The 15,726-nt window shown below is 36.0% G+C and overlaps 1 protein-coding gene across 1 annotated transcript in view; it reads right to left on the bottom strand.

The window, feature by feature from the left end:
- Positions 1-820: 820 nt before the first annotated feature.
- plch1 (phospholipase C, eta 1) overlaps positions 821-15,726 on the bottom strand; it is a 314,659-nt gene continuing 299,753 nt past the window's right edge. The window contains exons 21-24 of the mRNA XM_028794504.2: positions 15,254-15,333; positions 15,070-15,129; positions 12,601-12,946; positions 821-3,582 (exon numbers count right to left, since the gene is read on the bottom strand). Of these exons, the coding sequence (XP_028650337.1) occupies positions 1,205-3,582; positions 12,601-12,946; positions 15,070-15,129; positions 15,254-15,333 (2,864 nt within the window). The 3' untranslated portion in view covers positions 821-1,204. The remainder of the gene's footprint in view (positions 3,583-12,600; positions 12,947-15,069; positions 15,130-15,253; positions 15,334-15,726) is intronic.

The following is a 15,726-nucleotide window of genomic DNA, read 5'->3' as shown; positions in this document are numbered from 1 at the left end:
TCAAGTAAATGCTCTCTACCTGGGCCAAAACCTCCAAAGTTCTGCTCCATGATATACAGAATGAAAATGTTCTTCTGTTTGCACCTAAAGAAAGATTCACACAAGAGATTCACTTGTGTGAATCATAAATTGTTTTCAGTTATATTCACATGAAGATTACATCTGTGCTATTAGATGTTATAACCTCAAAAGCCCATTTGGACAGAGATTAGTGAAGCTTTCACACAATTTAAATAAGACTGCAATCGATCGATTGAAAGGGTGACCTTGCGAAATGGCCCAATACATTAAATGTCAGGAGGTTAATAGCAAGATGTGCTACAATTGTTGCAACCTTGCAGTCATAATCACCATCTCCAACATAAATGTGACAAGATGTTTATTTTTTTTTAAATTACACTAGTAATATGCAGTAGGGGGTTTCATTGGCATCAGTGCTCAACATATTGTAGTGACTTGCAGGTGAGATATGCTAAGAGAACAAATTTTACTGGTCAAGATACGGCAATTTGTTTGCAAAAGTCTAAGTTTTGCTGTGAATTCAGTTTTGCAGGACTTGTTTTACTCATCACATATCCTGGTGTTTGTGGTTATAGTATGTTAGATGTCTTCTCACTGCAGGGTTAAAAACAATGGACTGAAATGGACAGAAAGATGGCCCAAACTTCTAGATTTCAAAACACACTGAATCAAAATCAACTTCAAATTCAAGGTTTGTCTTGCCCCAGTTGTTACTGTTTCACAAGTTTTGCAAGTCGTGAACAAAGAATAAAGCCACAGTTTAAAATTATAATACTTAAGGACTGAATTAAGTCAGGAATTGTTTTTTAGAAATTGAGAGCAAACGTTTATTGCATCCAATGCAATACTGCAGTGACTCTTTTGTACAGAATGAAATGTTTTAAAAAGGTGCATAGTCATGCATTACATGTACAGGTATTGTCATAATTGAACGCTACATGCATTATTCCCCTAGCTAAGTTGTCACAGTTCTTTGTATAAATTAGAATCTTAAAGCAAGCCAGCTATTTACAGTACAATATATCACTAAACACCGTAATTATAAGGAAGACTAAGATTTCTATGAAAATCAACATCTTGAAAAGAATCTGTGTACTGTAAGTAGTAAATTGCTGATAAAAGAAAATGTAAAATATATCTATGTGAATGTCCTGTAATTTTGTATGTACAATATATACTTCATTTACAGTCTGAGGAGAAAGTAAATTTCAGGCTCAGATGGGGGTTCACAATTCTTTTGCAACATTGAGACATCAGTATAAAAAGAATCCCTACAGCCATTGTTCAATGATGTGCAAGCTCCTTCAGGCAGGCCTCGATCCTCTAATTCTGTCCCATTAATGTGATTAAGGTATCCAGCAATGTAAGAGCCGGTGGAATGCCTGTTCACTGCAAGATGCTGAGACAGGGGTTTATTCCGCAAAACTACTCCACTGGTGTCGTAGTTGCACAAAAGTTTTTGCTTATTGGCTTCTTGTTTTTCTCTTGCCCGGCTGGCAATGTGGCGCACTCTACTTTGGCTTCTGGAAGACAGTTTTCGAGACAGGATACTAGGCAAGTCTTCTTCCTCCCTGCTCCAGTTATTTGTTGGAGCCAAACAGGAATCTTCATGTTCAAAGGAAACAAGTTTACGTAGCTGCTCTGTGAAAGGATCAACCGATGGTGCCTTGCCAGAGAGAGTGTTAATTCTCCTTCTGTCACCCATAGAGGGAGTCACAAAACTCTTACTGATATACTTGTATTTGCTCTCAAAGTTACATGATATGTCCTCTGATGTTAGATCGCCAAGGCTCTTGGATTTGCATGGACTTGAACGCCTAAAACTGTTAGAAGGTGAACCCAATGGATCAAGCTGGGCGTGCAAAAGATCAGTCCTGGTCTTTGAAAAGTCAAGCTCTTTATGGCATTTATTTGGAGCAGTACATTTAAGAAACTGAGGACCGCTCAATGTCTCACTATTTTGATTGCATGCATTATAACCTTGGCAATGAGATAAGTTTGAAATATTTGATGGTTTGATAACTGTAGACTCCTGGTGACCACTGTTAAAGACAGGACTGTTTCTGAAGTTATCTTTGTTTGCAGCCTTGTGGTAGTCATAATATAAGCCACTGTTGCAGTTTGTCTTATTTGTAGATGGCTGGTACCTGCAATGACTTAAAACATTCTTTTGAGATATGATGTTTTCAGGAGAGGGACAGCTACTATACCTATACTGAGATGCATTCAGAGTTCCACAAATGGCAGATTTCTCATATCTGTCTTCATGTGTGTTGCTTGGCTGTGCTCTGTTATCCACATGGGACGGATATTCCTTATAACAACTGTTAGAGTTCCAGGTCCTGGCATTTTTTAATGACTGATGTCTAAGATTATATGTGACATTTCTTTCAGGCTGAGGCTGAAGACAATTGTGCTTTATGTTATTACCTTGGACACCTTTGGGTGAAAATGTAAGGTCCTCCAATAATTTTGAGGATAGGCTTCTAAGATGATCACCACTGTCATCATCAACATTAACCTCAATCTCCATTAGACTGCTATCAAAAGAGTCAGGAGACATAAGGGCATTGGACAAAGTAATATTACTATCTGAGCTGTATATTTCTTGTGGACCTATAATTTTGTCACATTTTTTGTATGATTCTGAACTTAATAACTTTACCGGGGAAGCATAAGAGCTTCCTACAGAAGTGTTTTCCTCAGAATTATTTTCCATACATCTCCTCACAATGTCTCGGCGGTTGTAAACAGGTGAAATAACCTCTTCATTGAGAATTGTATAAAGAGACAGCTCAGATGTTTCTGGAGTTGAAAACAATTCAGTGTTAGCTAGGTGGCTTGTGAAAGAGTTTGTTGTTTGTCTTTTAGCTGAAGAATGTTTTTGGAGTGAGTCCATCTTCAAATTGGAAGTATTTGAAGAAAATCTCCTGCCATATTTATTCATTTCATGTGTAACAGAAGCAGCAGTAAAGACTGTCTTGTCATCTGTGGTGTCAAGCTGATCAATTAGTGCAGAGATAGAATTTCCTACATCAGTTTCATTGTCTGAAGAAACGGCATCTATAAGTCGGGATATCACACTGTCATGAATTGTGCTTGAGGTTGTAAGATATTCTGATTCTTCCTGGTATATAGTTGGGAGCACATCAGATTCAGAAATGGAAGACAGTGGCTTACCAATAGACGTAGATGGACAAAAGAAGGGTGTGCTTTTTTCGGTTACAGATTCTGAGCATTTGGTGGTCTGATGTTCATTGACAGAATAAACACTGGCAACCACATGTTCTGAAGGATCACCATTGATGCCCTGTGTTTTGTTTTGCTGTGAGGTTATAGCATGTTGCTTCTCTGCAACTCTTTCCATTTCAAGGTATGAAGGTTGGTCAGTGTCAAAGGCTGGGTGTGTTGGTGACTTTTGAGCTACATCTCCATAGCATTTATTCAAGTCTTGCTCTTCTTTTAAGTGTTTTGAGGAAGCTTCAATTAAGAGATCAACAGAAGCGGACCTCATCCGTTCTCCTTGGCATATATTACTTGAAATGGCAGCGGACTGACTTCCTATTAAAAAGAACAAAATCCAGTCAGATTCAGATGTACTTTAATGTTACTATATGTTAGTTATGAAAAGAAGGATCACCCCAGCACAAAGACAAATGGAATGCAACCACCCATTACAACTGTGAAGGGAGTCAACCATGGAGGTAGTGCAGGTAAACAAGAATTTTAGAACAGCAGGTCTGTGGGATATGACTTAATGTGACAATATTGCGGAGCATTTCTCAAGGGAAGGGGGAATTTGTTTCATTACATCAGAGATATGATGCAATATTGGCTGGAGATGTTCAGAATGAGGCGACCTTAGTGAGCTTTAGTTTACCTGACGGAGTTTCCTAGTCAGTTTTCTACTATAATGAAGCACAGTAACAAAGACAAAACGAAAAGGCTGTGTTAAAAAAGTATAAACATTACATCAATAGAATGCTGCTTTTTAAAATTGCTCTTTTTCTTAATGACATATGCAGGGTGAGTCAAAATTATGTTAATACTAATGGTACTGCCATGTATATACTTATATAAATTTTTTTGTGGACAGTTTATGTGCCACATATGGTACATGTGTTGAACATGACGGCGAACAGATTGAGACATTCCTGTAAATCATCTTGCACATATGAAGTATGTTTTGTGAATAAATTGTTTCCGCGATTCAAATGTTAACATAATTTTGACTCACCTTGTATATTTCAGTTAATGAAACACATACAGAGTATATGTAATACCAGACACACTATTTATACTGTACTTAATTTTGATATATATATACACTGTATACAGGGGGTTTCAAAAATGTGTACACAATAAAAAATACTTAAAAACCAAAGCATTTGTAACAACTGAAATCTGCATAGATCAATAACAAATATAAGTAAAGGACATGGCCTTACTAAAGTAAAAGAAGCACTTAGAGCAATGGTCATAATTAAACATGGTGCCTCCAGCTTTTAAATCACATACTTAATTTTAGAACAGTACCTTCACTGGCATGTAAACTTGTGTGAATCATAAATTGTTTTCAGTTATATTCACATGAAGATTACATCTGTGCTATTAGATGTTGTAACCTCAAAAGCCCATTTGGACAGAGATTAGTGAAGCTTTCACATAATTTAAATAAGACTGCAATCGATCGATTGAAAGGGTGACCTTGCGAAACGGCCCAATACATTAAATGCCAGGAGGTTAATAGCAAGATGTGCTACAATTGTTGCAACCTTGCAGTCATAATCACCATCTCCAACATAAATGTGATAAGATGTTTTTTTTTTTTAATTACACTAGTAATATGCAGTAGGGGGTTTCATTGGCATCAGTGCTCAACATATTGTAGTGAGTTGCGCATGACATATTTAATAAAAAGTTATATATACTAATCATGGCATATAGGAAGGTACAGTATATCAGTGTGTGCGCATAATGTAGTACAATTACCCACCGTATTAACAGTACGAGCGGCATATGCTTATCTATTAGGAGGCAACATAAATTTCATTCACCTATAAATATCTGAACAGAAAGCATCAGCTGCTTAGTCAATATTTTCAGTGATCACTATCACTAGGTATTTTTTCCACACACTTTTGGGACACCCTGTATGTATATTTTTCATTAATTTGCAGGTTAAATTATGCTGATGAATTATCTAAAAATATGTCAGAATAATATTAAGAACGAACAAATGATACTGAACACAAGCAGCATACATTTATACAGTTTTGTCAAAATTAAGACTTGTGCATTTTTGGTAAGAGAAATGCTTTGGTTAACAAGTGACAGTAACTGATAAAAATCGGAACATACTGCTGTTAATTTACCTTAAAATTGCTTAACTATGCAAATTAAGAAATGGTGTAATGCACATCTGTGTTAGAATACACATTGGGAATTACTGTGACAGTACTGTTTAGCAAACTTTGCATCAACATAATGCATAACATCGGATAATGAACCAAGCAAGTAGATTGTGAAATACTTGCTATTCAGATTTTGAATGTTTGACTTATGTGCAGCACATAAACCTGCATGTAAGTCAAGCAATTTATTCTTGCATTGCTGGGGAAAGAGTATGCAATCAGTAATGCAATAGCCAGAGGTGGCACACACACACAATAAAGCACTTTTACTTACAGTTTAAGGCATATAAATCATTTAAGTCATTAAGACACATAAGTCAGAATTTCGAACTCTTACAAAATGTGACTAAAGGGAGCACATTTCTAATCTACATTAAAATAGTCCCAACAACATCTGAACCCAATCATCGCCATTATTAACTGTGCCGATGTCTTTATAAGGTGACATACCACATTTGAGATACATTTGATCACACTTCTTGTGTTTTTCCAATTGGAGCACTAGCAAATGAAGTGACTTACACATCACCACACAGTGTCAGTTTTGTAGGATTTGAACCCCCAACCTCAGGGTTTGAAGTCCTAGGCTTAACCACTGCACCACACTGCCTGAATTTGGACAGCTATCTAATGCTACACTTTTTTATTTTCCAATTAGTTATTTTATTTGATTTGAATGAAAATAACCAAACAATCTAGGAACCAAAAATGCAGAGCCTTTCTTAACATAACATTATATTTTTTGCAGAATGGTGAATGAAATTAAAACAAATTTATTTGGGATACACAATGATGTAAAAAAATCTTAAGAAAATAAACACATAAATTCAATGAAAAGACATGCAGTCCATTCCTGATAAATAGAAAAAGCACAGTAGAACTGTGGAAACATAAGAGCGAGGAGTCAGCCATGTTCGTCAGTAAATAATTGCTGTATTTGGGGAAAAAGATATTACAATATTTTGAGATTATAAACAAATGAAAGATAGACACAACAGTCACTACAACACAACATGCTATGCTTGGTTGTTGTCATTTACATTGACATACAGTATGAATTTAAGTAATTCTGCTGTGTTTTATTGTAGCCATACATTTTCAAATGTGTTAATGTGAGTTTCAATCAGTCAATAAATAAATATTTATCTTAGTGCCTCCATTTACAAAATGAACCTAGTCGTGGGTGTATTTGATCGCATGTTCAGTCATAGTATAACCAATTTCTACATTCTAAGACAACATGCTCATGCAGAATTCAAATAAGCACATTTCCAAAAGGCAAGGGTAATCTTTCAAACAGTAGATTTTTCCCAAATCTACAGGAACAATATATCTTAAGAAAGCATTTTTTTATTTACAAATTTAAAGCATTATTTAAATCAGAAACTAATAATAAAAGGTATAAAGTATATCACTGCCTACTGAGTTACACAACATTTAAACGTAGATCCGTTTCCAAATAGCACATCAAAACAGTTGCATTGCTGCTCTGTAAAATTACTGATCAGGTTGCTGCTCTCAGTTGTTTTCAATGGCTAACCTTTTATGCCATTGTATAAAAAGTCTACAGCATAGAGTGAGCAAGCATATTCATTTGAAGTTCAAAAGCAATTTAAGTTGTTTTCTGCTTTAAAGAGGGGAATTTGCTATAGCAAGCCAAGTATCAGCAAATATGCCCATTTCTGGGTAAAAACAAATATGTACTACATGATAGGTCAAACACATCTCAAGAGAACATCCTGTTCATTTAATTTGAAGTTATTTTGAGATAATGTCTTGCAGTCTTGTATGTATGTTATCATCCATTTGCTGCTTGGAACAGGCCAACTCTATTTAATTTCAAAAGCAACAGGGGTGCAGTGGTACTCAAACAAAGAATGCTGGCCAACTGGATGATAACATGTATACAAGACTGTAAAATCACCTCAACCCCCCCCCCCCCCCCCCCCATCCTACCCAGAAGGGGGTGGGTTTGGTTGATTTCACGTTACAATATTTTCAGTCAGCCAATGAGAGACATGTGTACCAAGTTTCATGAAAATTGCTCTGGCTGTTCGGAAGTGATGCTGGAACATACATACATTGACTTTTTTATATATACAGTGCATCCAGAAAGTATTCACAGCGCATCACTTTTTCCACATTTTGTTATGTTACAGCCTTATTCCAAAATGGATTAAATTCATTTTTTTCCTCAGAATTGTACACACAACACCCCATAATGACAATGTGAAAAAAGTTTACTGGAGGTTTTTGCAAATTTATTAAAAACAAAAAAACTGAGAAAGCACATGTACATAAGTATTCACAGCCTTTGCTCAATACTTTGTCAAAGCACCTTTGGCAGCAATGACAGCCTCAAGTCTTGTTGAATATGATGCCACAAGCTTGGCACACCTATCCTTGGCCAGTTTCTCCCATTCCTCTTTGCAACACCTCTCAAGCTCCATCAGGTTGGATGGGAAGCGTCGATGCACAGCCATTTTAAGATCTCTCCAGAGATGTTCAATCGAATTCAAGTCTGGGCTCTGGCTGGGCCACTCAAGGACATTCACAGAGTTGTCCTGAAGCCACTCCTTTGATATCTTGGCTGTGTGCTTAGGGTCGTTGTCCTGCTGAAAGATGAACATCCAGGATGTCTCTGTACATTGCTGCAGTCATCTTTCCCTTTATCCTGACTAGTCTCCCAGTCCCTGCCGCTGAAAAACATCCCCACAGCATGATGCTGCCACCACCACGCTTCACTGTAGGGATGGTATTGGCCTGGTGATGAGCGGTGCCTGGTTTCCTCCAAACGTGACGCCTGGCATTCACACCAAAGAGTACAATTTTTGTCTCATCAGACAAGAGAATTTTCTTTCTCATGGTCTGAGAGTCCTTCAGGTGCCTTTAGGCAAATTCCAGGCAGGCTGCCATGTGTCTTTTACTAAGGAGTGGCTTCCGTCTGGCCACTCTGCCATACAGGCCTGATTGGTGGATTGCTGCAGAGATGGTTGTCCTTCTGGAAGGTTCTCCTCTCTCCACAGAGGACCTCTGGAGCTCTGACAGAGTGACCATCGGGTTCTTGGCCACCTCCAGGACTAAGGCCCTTCTCCCCCGATCGCTCAGTTTAGATGGCCGGCCAGCTCTAGGAAGAGTCCTGGTGGTTTCGAACTTCTTCCACTTACGGATGATGGAGGCCACTGTGCTCATTGGGACCTTCAAAGCAGCAGAAATTTTTCTGTAACCTTCCCCAGATATGTGCCTCGAGACAATCCTGTCTCGGAGGTCTACAGACAATTCCTTTGACTTCATGCTTGGTTTATGCTCTGACATGAACTGTCAACTGTGGGACCTTATATAGACAGGTGTGTGCCTTTCCAAATCATGTCCAATCAACTGAATTTACCACAGGTGTACTCCAATTAAGCTGCAGAAACATCTCAAGGATGATCAGGGGAAACAGGATGCACCTGAGCTCAATTTTGAGCTTAATGGCAAAGGCTGTGAATACTTATGTACATGTGATTTCTCAATTTTTTTATTTTTATAATAAATGTGCAAAAATCTCAAGTAAACTTTTTTCACGTTGTCATTATGGGGTGTTGTGTGTAGAATTCTGAGGAAAAAAATGAGTTTAATCCATTTTGGAATAAGGCTGTAACATAACAAAATGTGGAAAAAGTGATGCGCTGTGAATACTTTCCGGATGCACTGTAGATAACTTGTTGTTCATCTCCGACATCAGAAATTGATTTTCTGAAATATTGTGAATGTACTTTTTATGACAATTCCTGTCATGTCAATGTGACTTCATCTTGATTTCAAATATCATAAAAAATAGGAATTTCAGAATGTTTAAGAATCTTACAAAATGAATTTTAGTTACCTCACAATTAACAGGCCATTATTACGAGTAAGCTTGAATGTATATATAAGATATTTGGAAGGGAACAGGATATAAGTATTAAATATGTCAACAATATACTGTACTGTATATCAGGGATATCTGGGAGAGAAAAGGTCAGTACATTAAGATTTCCAAATAAATCCATGTTGATTTTCAGATATATGAATTGAATTTCTAAATATCTTAAAAATACTTTCAATCATTTCAATGGCACTTTATTTATATTTTCTGTATCAAAATAAAAATAAAGTTTTTTTTTTAAAGATTTCTGAAAATAAAGAGGAAGTTATTCTGACACATTCTGAAGTATTTTTAAAATACCCACAAATGCTTTTTGCATTACATTTTACATTTAAGAGGGCATATAGTTCCTTCTCATTTTAAGATATCTGAAGTGGATTTCATTTACGTGAAATTAAATTCTTATGTTATGAAGGTCTATCTGAGACATCACAAATAAAAATCTGACATAATCTTAAAACATGAAAATGATCATTCTGAGATTCTTACAATTTGCACAAGGCGTAGGATTTGGAAGTAGAGCAGGAAATTATTTTTAAATATCTACAAATGAATTTTAAATATTTGTAAGTGTAAAAATAGTTATTTAAAATACAGAAAAGACATCTTGAAATTGACTCTTATACAGTATGGTATATCCAATATACATTTACATATTTCATTCTGAGATAATTCAGATGTGGTGGAGTGATTTCTAGTTTCTAAGCTGATAAATATTTTGTATGTCTTTATTTGTATGCTAGACAAAGAAAATGTAATATTAGACAGTGTTTAAGGAGGCATGTACAGTATTTCTTTACTGATAATGACAGCTGTGCTTTGATGTTTACCTAACCTAACCTAACTCCCCCAGTTTTTAGGATTGACTCAGGATGTAAAACTTATGGCAGGGGGGATGAAGCATCAGACCAACTCAGCAAGGGTGACTGTGTGAGTCTGGACTTATATATGTGAGCCTATAAGCCATCCACAGCAGGAAGGCCATAAACAAAGCAACTGGGGGAACAGTTATACTTAGGCACTTTCATCGATAACTAGTCAGGAAGGGATAGGAGAATTAATTCTATTGGTCTGATATATGGCTATTTATGATTGGTATTGAGGCCATTCTGTACTAGGATGCCCATTGGTTTATGTTTTGTGGTAAGAATAGCATAAAGTTAGTCACAGTCACCTCTGTCTCTCACTATCTGGCCATGAAGAGAAGACCACGATGAAGACAATTCTTTCTCGGCGCCCATACTGAGATAGGCATGTGGCCTGTTTCAAAACTCCATTCAACGGCCATGTGGTAGCAAAGCAAGCCAAACTGAAGATAAGCTGAGTGCTGCCTATGGACGCAAGATGCACTGCTACTTAGGCTGTAAGGGTATGGTTTGCCAATATTCACATTGTATTCTGTTTCCTTAATATTGTGGGGCATTTTTTATCAATAATACATAATTAAATGTGTAACTTATCTCCTGCCTGTTTCTTTACTCTGTCTAATTGCCGGAGGTTACAGATGTACAGGGTGGGGCATAAAGATCTCCTACATTTTGAAAGGATATAAAAAATGAACAAAGCTATCTAAAAATGTATATATTTCTGAAAAGTACATAAAAAACAGTTTTGTTTTAATGGGTTTTAAAAATCATATCAGACAAATGGCAGCTGTCGTTGGCAATACATTGCTGAAGACATTCCTGAAAGTTCTCCATCACTGTCTGGGTCATCACAGGTGGAATGGCGTCGATTTCCTGTCTGATTCCTTTCCTTCAGATCCTCAAGAGATTGAGGACAATATTTGAAAACCTTTTCCTTTAGGTATCCCCAAAGGAAAAATACACATGGGCATAAACCTGGTGACCGTGCCAGCCACCCCACATCTCCCATTAAAGAGATCAAATTCCCAGGGATCATTTCACTCAACACTCCGAGCGAATGTTGTGCTTTAAGAGCTGTGGCCCTGTCCTGTTGAAACCACACATGTTCTGTCCTAGGTCCAGGTGATTTTCGTTTCAGTGTGGACCCGAAGGTTAGAAATCCATAGCAAAACTGCTTTCCGATCTGGTACAGATGCATTTCGACGGAAAGTGAAGTGTGTACGGAACTCTATCTGCGTCGCTATCACAAAATGGTTGTTCTCATAATACACTTGCACAACAAAGTGCCAAGGTTCATCGGTCCAACTCATGACGGGTATTGAAAACGGTAGATCCTAACCTACCGAATGAGACCTACCCCACCTCTCTACCCCCATTACAACCTGCACAGTTCTCCCTTGAAATGTGGGAGATCTTTATACCCCACAAGTACAGCAGTGGGGAGGAGTTGCTAAAGTACCTGACTGGCACAGTGGTAAGTGTATGGGATTTAAGGTATTTTATTAAGGTCTACACAGTAAAGAGTATTAAAGGGGAAGACAAGGTCACCATAAGACCCTACACGATAAAATATCTCCCAAAAAGGATTTCAAGGCATAGCATAACATGAAAATAAAAAACTGGGCAGAGATTTCTGCATGAAGTGTATTTTAAGATACCTTAAAATATGTATGTATTTACTTCAATATATAATATTTAAAACTATCAAGTATGCTTGACCATTCTAACATATCTTAAATGTGTTTCATGGTACATTAGAAAATAAAAAGAACTCCCAGTTAAAAGTTGCAAAATTTCTAAGATACCTTAAAATGCACTGGGGATATTGAATATGATTTGTAAATATTTGAAATTACAAAGGAAAATACTTTTTATATATTTAAAATTAATTTTAGGCATCTAAAACTCTCTAAGGTAGCTTCTCACATTTACTGCAAAATATCTGTAAAAGTTATTTTGGTTTGCCATAGACTTAAATTATGAAGGATCTACAGTAGTTTTCCCATAATATAATAACAAAATACGTTTTTCATAATTTTTAAATTTATTTAACTTTTCATTTTTTTAATTGTGGAATGCTTTTTGGAGTTATTAAATGAGCATTAAGCTAATTGTGGGTAGCTGTACTGACTCATTTAAGTATTTGTCAGATCCAGCCCTAATGTGTAATTTAATCTTAATCAAAGTACACTTAAAGTTAGATGTTTAATCATTTCATAAATGAAGGCCTAAGATTTTAATTGTGTTAGTTGCGCATCAATTGTGTTAAGTGAGTTCTAAATAAGAAAATTAGAAATAGGAATAGGAAATCTACAATTAAGATGAAAAATACAAGGAGTAGAGTTCTTTAATTTTAATAAGATAACAATATTAGGATTCCATAACCTACCAGAAAGTGTGTCTTTTTCAATAAAAGGTTCCACATAGTCAGAAGATGACAGCTCGAGAAGCTTGTCAGCAGGCATCGAAGCTGGACGAACTAGCATGTTCCTGGTTTTGCGTCTTCCTGTTGACTCAGTACACTGCCCTTCCATTTCACTTTCTTTTTTTTCATTTGAATTCTCAGCAAAGCCCATTTTAGTCTTTTTTCTACCCTTTGCTGGAGCACTAGCTGTACGCCGAAGGAGATGATCACCAAGTGACCGTTTGCGAATGTAAAAGCCTGAGCTGGTGTCTACTGAATAATTCTTTGGGCTCTTGTTGAAAAGACCTTTAAGTCCTCTTAGTTGTCTGCCCTAAAAAAGAAAATATTGATTCAACCATAAACATACATACAGCATATATAATCATTTTTGTCAAAAATAAAAAATGAATGGTATGAAATCGAATAAAAACTCAATATTTAGAAGCAATTACACAATAACACTCTGATGGGTATAATCTTGGTCAGCCATCTTCTCCCATAGAACCTGACACCTGAGCCCGAATCTAAGGGGCTCAGTCATTCTCTGGAGATTACATGGATTCCCCAGGCACACTTATGTTTTCTGCAGGCATTTCTTCCTACCAGTTTTTAAAGACACAATATAACTCTAAACTGGTGTTGTATAAATGTGTGTGGGTGTTTTTGAAAAATGTCCTACAACGGATTGGTTTGATGCTACTGGGACAGGATTTGATTTCTCCCTTGTCCCTGAAATGGTATACAATCCCTATATGGAATTTTGTCACATGAAATATGCAAGGATGTAGTGCACACCACAACCACAGGAAACGTACAAACACAGAAGATGTTATAATAGCCTTAATGTAGCCAAGCACCATGACAAAAGGGTTAGGAGGTTGGAAGCTCTTTAGCACAGATGTTGTTATTGGTTTCCACTGGTGGATAAACCTCAGTTATCTATAGGACCAAAGTAGGAGTCAATGACGCATGGCACTGGTGTATTTAACACTGTTGTCTGTAAATGGATCCCAGTTACTCTATTTGGACTGGTACCTTCCATAAACCAACTATGTGCAAGGAAGGCTAAACGGACACATTAGACTGGCCCAGTACAACTAGGTGTACTCTTGTTAATAACTGTGGCCCATGATGGACTGGAATTCTGTCCAAAATATGCAAAAAATAAAGGTTGATTCCTACCTTGTGCCCGATGGTAACTGGTTATGCTGTATCTTTCTATGATTGTGTCACTGAGAAAATGAACTAGAGAAATGGTGGCTGGAAAAATAATGAGGGAGTCTGGTACAAGTCTGTTACATTATACTTTCCATCCCAAAGAATAATAAAAGTTCCCTGTGGTTCAGAAATGATTATGTCACTCAGTGGGATGGTCACTTTCTACACACACACACACACACACACAAACAAACAAACACATACCCACACACACACACACACACACACACACACAATAAGTGTGTATTTTATATAGTGTGCTTCAAAGCATGCAGCATCACAAGGAACTTAACAAAGCAAACAAGAATACAGAAACAAAGCAGCACTACAAAAATATATGTGTATATACAGTATATATATATATACAATTACACTGTATATATTTATTATAAATCACAATAAATATCTATTCATTTAAATACATTTGAAAACATCTATTGAACAAGATAGTACCTTCACGTGTATTTATTTTCTTTGTAGTCATATATTATTTCATATTATAAGAATTAAATATCCGGTATTGAAGTTTTTTAGATAAAATTTGAATTCAGATAGTCTAATCCTGTTTTTTTTCCTTTTGTAATTACTCTTACAATTACATCCAGCATGAATAAAGGAAACATAAATTTTATTGTGAGACATCTGTCACTAATTTATACTTGATATAATAAAGGCTAAAACTGACTATTGCCTGATTTTTTTAAAAATTCCACTCCAGCTAACCATAATAAATGGGACAGTAGCAAGGCAATGGAAGAAGGCCAAATATGACAAATGATATAAAGTACCTTGAAAGAAATACTAAAAATATAAAGATTATTTTTGTTGTGATGCTTATATGAAAATAGATAGATAGATAGATAGATAGATAGATAGATAGATAGATAGATAGATAGATAGATAGATAGATAGATAGATAGATAGATAGATAGATAGATGCATAACAAATGAACACCAGTTCAAATGGGAATGTTTCTGAACTAATCTGCTCCATAATCGATTCAGCTGGAAGTGGAAGATAAGCAGATGTGCTAACTTCAAGATCTGAGTTAAAGATTCCCAAAAATGTGTACGGAATTGTGCAGTTTGGACCAGGTTAACAATATCTTTTGTCTTCACTTATATCCAATAGCCATCCTACCTCAATGCAACCACATTAGATGCAAAGCAGAACTCCATGCAATTAAGAAATAAAAACTGAAATCAGTATTTAGGAGCATGCGACACTGAGGATACCTTTGAAGCTCCAAGAAGGTGCATTATAGTATAACTTGGATTGAGGACTAATGGGCTCCACTGAAAAGAGAATGTTCAAACCTTAAATTTCATGTTTTAAATGTTAATAGTTATATACTAACTAAACAATATAAAAATACAATAAGTTAATATGGTTGAAAAATGTAAACATTACATAACATACCTTCCCATAAATGTCATTGATCATAACATGAATAAATATTGATGCTTCTGTCAACCCTTCCAAATACACATGGCGATAGCCTACATAATACAGATAAGAGAAGCAAAAAGAATGTTTGCTAGAAGAAAATGACATTTATAATAATAAAATATTTTATTGTTGCACAGAAGTTTTTTTTTTCCCAAAATTACATTTAGTGATTCTAAAATGCAAAATCAAAGTATACTGAAATTATCGGTAACAGCTTACAGTAAGAGTTCATTGGATACTTTATAGGTCGTTTTTCATTAAAAATCATTTTTTTGCAGCAAAAATGCATATTTGGCAATTTTGTTAATGTATTTCATAATGCTTGATAAAAAAACTATATTATATGTTGATTTAAACCAATACTTCATCCAAAAATAATACTTTTTTTTACATAATTATCGCACAGTACAGTGCTTAAAATCTGCCTCTCTATTGTTCATTGG

The sequence above is a fragment of the Erpetoichthys calabaricus genome, chromosome 2 (assembly GCF_900747795.2).
Source record: "Erpetoichthys calabaricus chromosome 2, fErpCal1.3, whole genome shotgun sequence".
Lineage (NCBI taxonomy): Eukaryota > Metazoa > Chordata > Cladistia > Polypteriformes > Polypteridae > Erpetoichthys > Erpetoichthys calabaricus.
The sequence above is the reverse complement of the archived record's forward strand: the minus strand, read 5'-3'. Positions and strand labels throughout refer to the sequence as shown.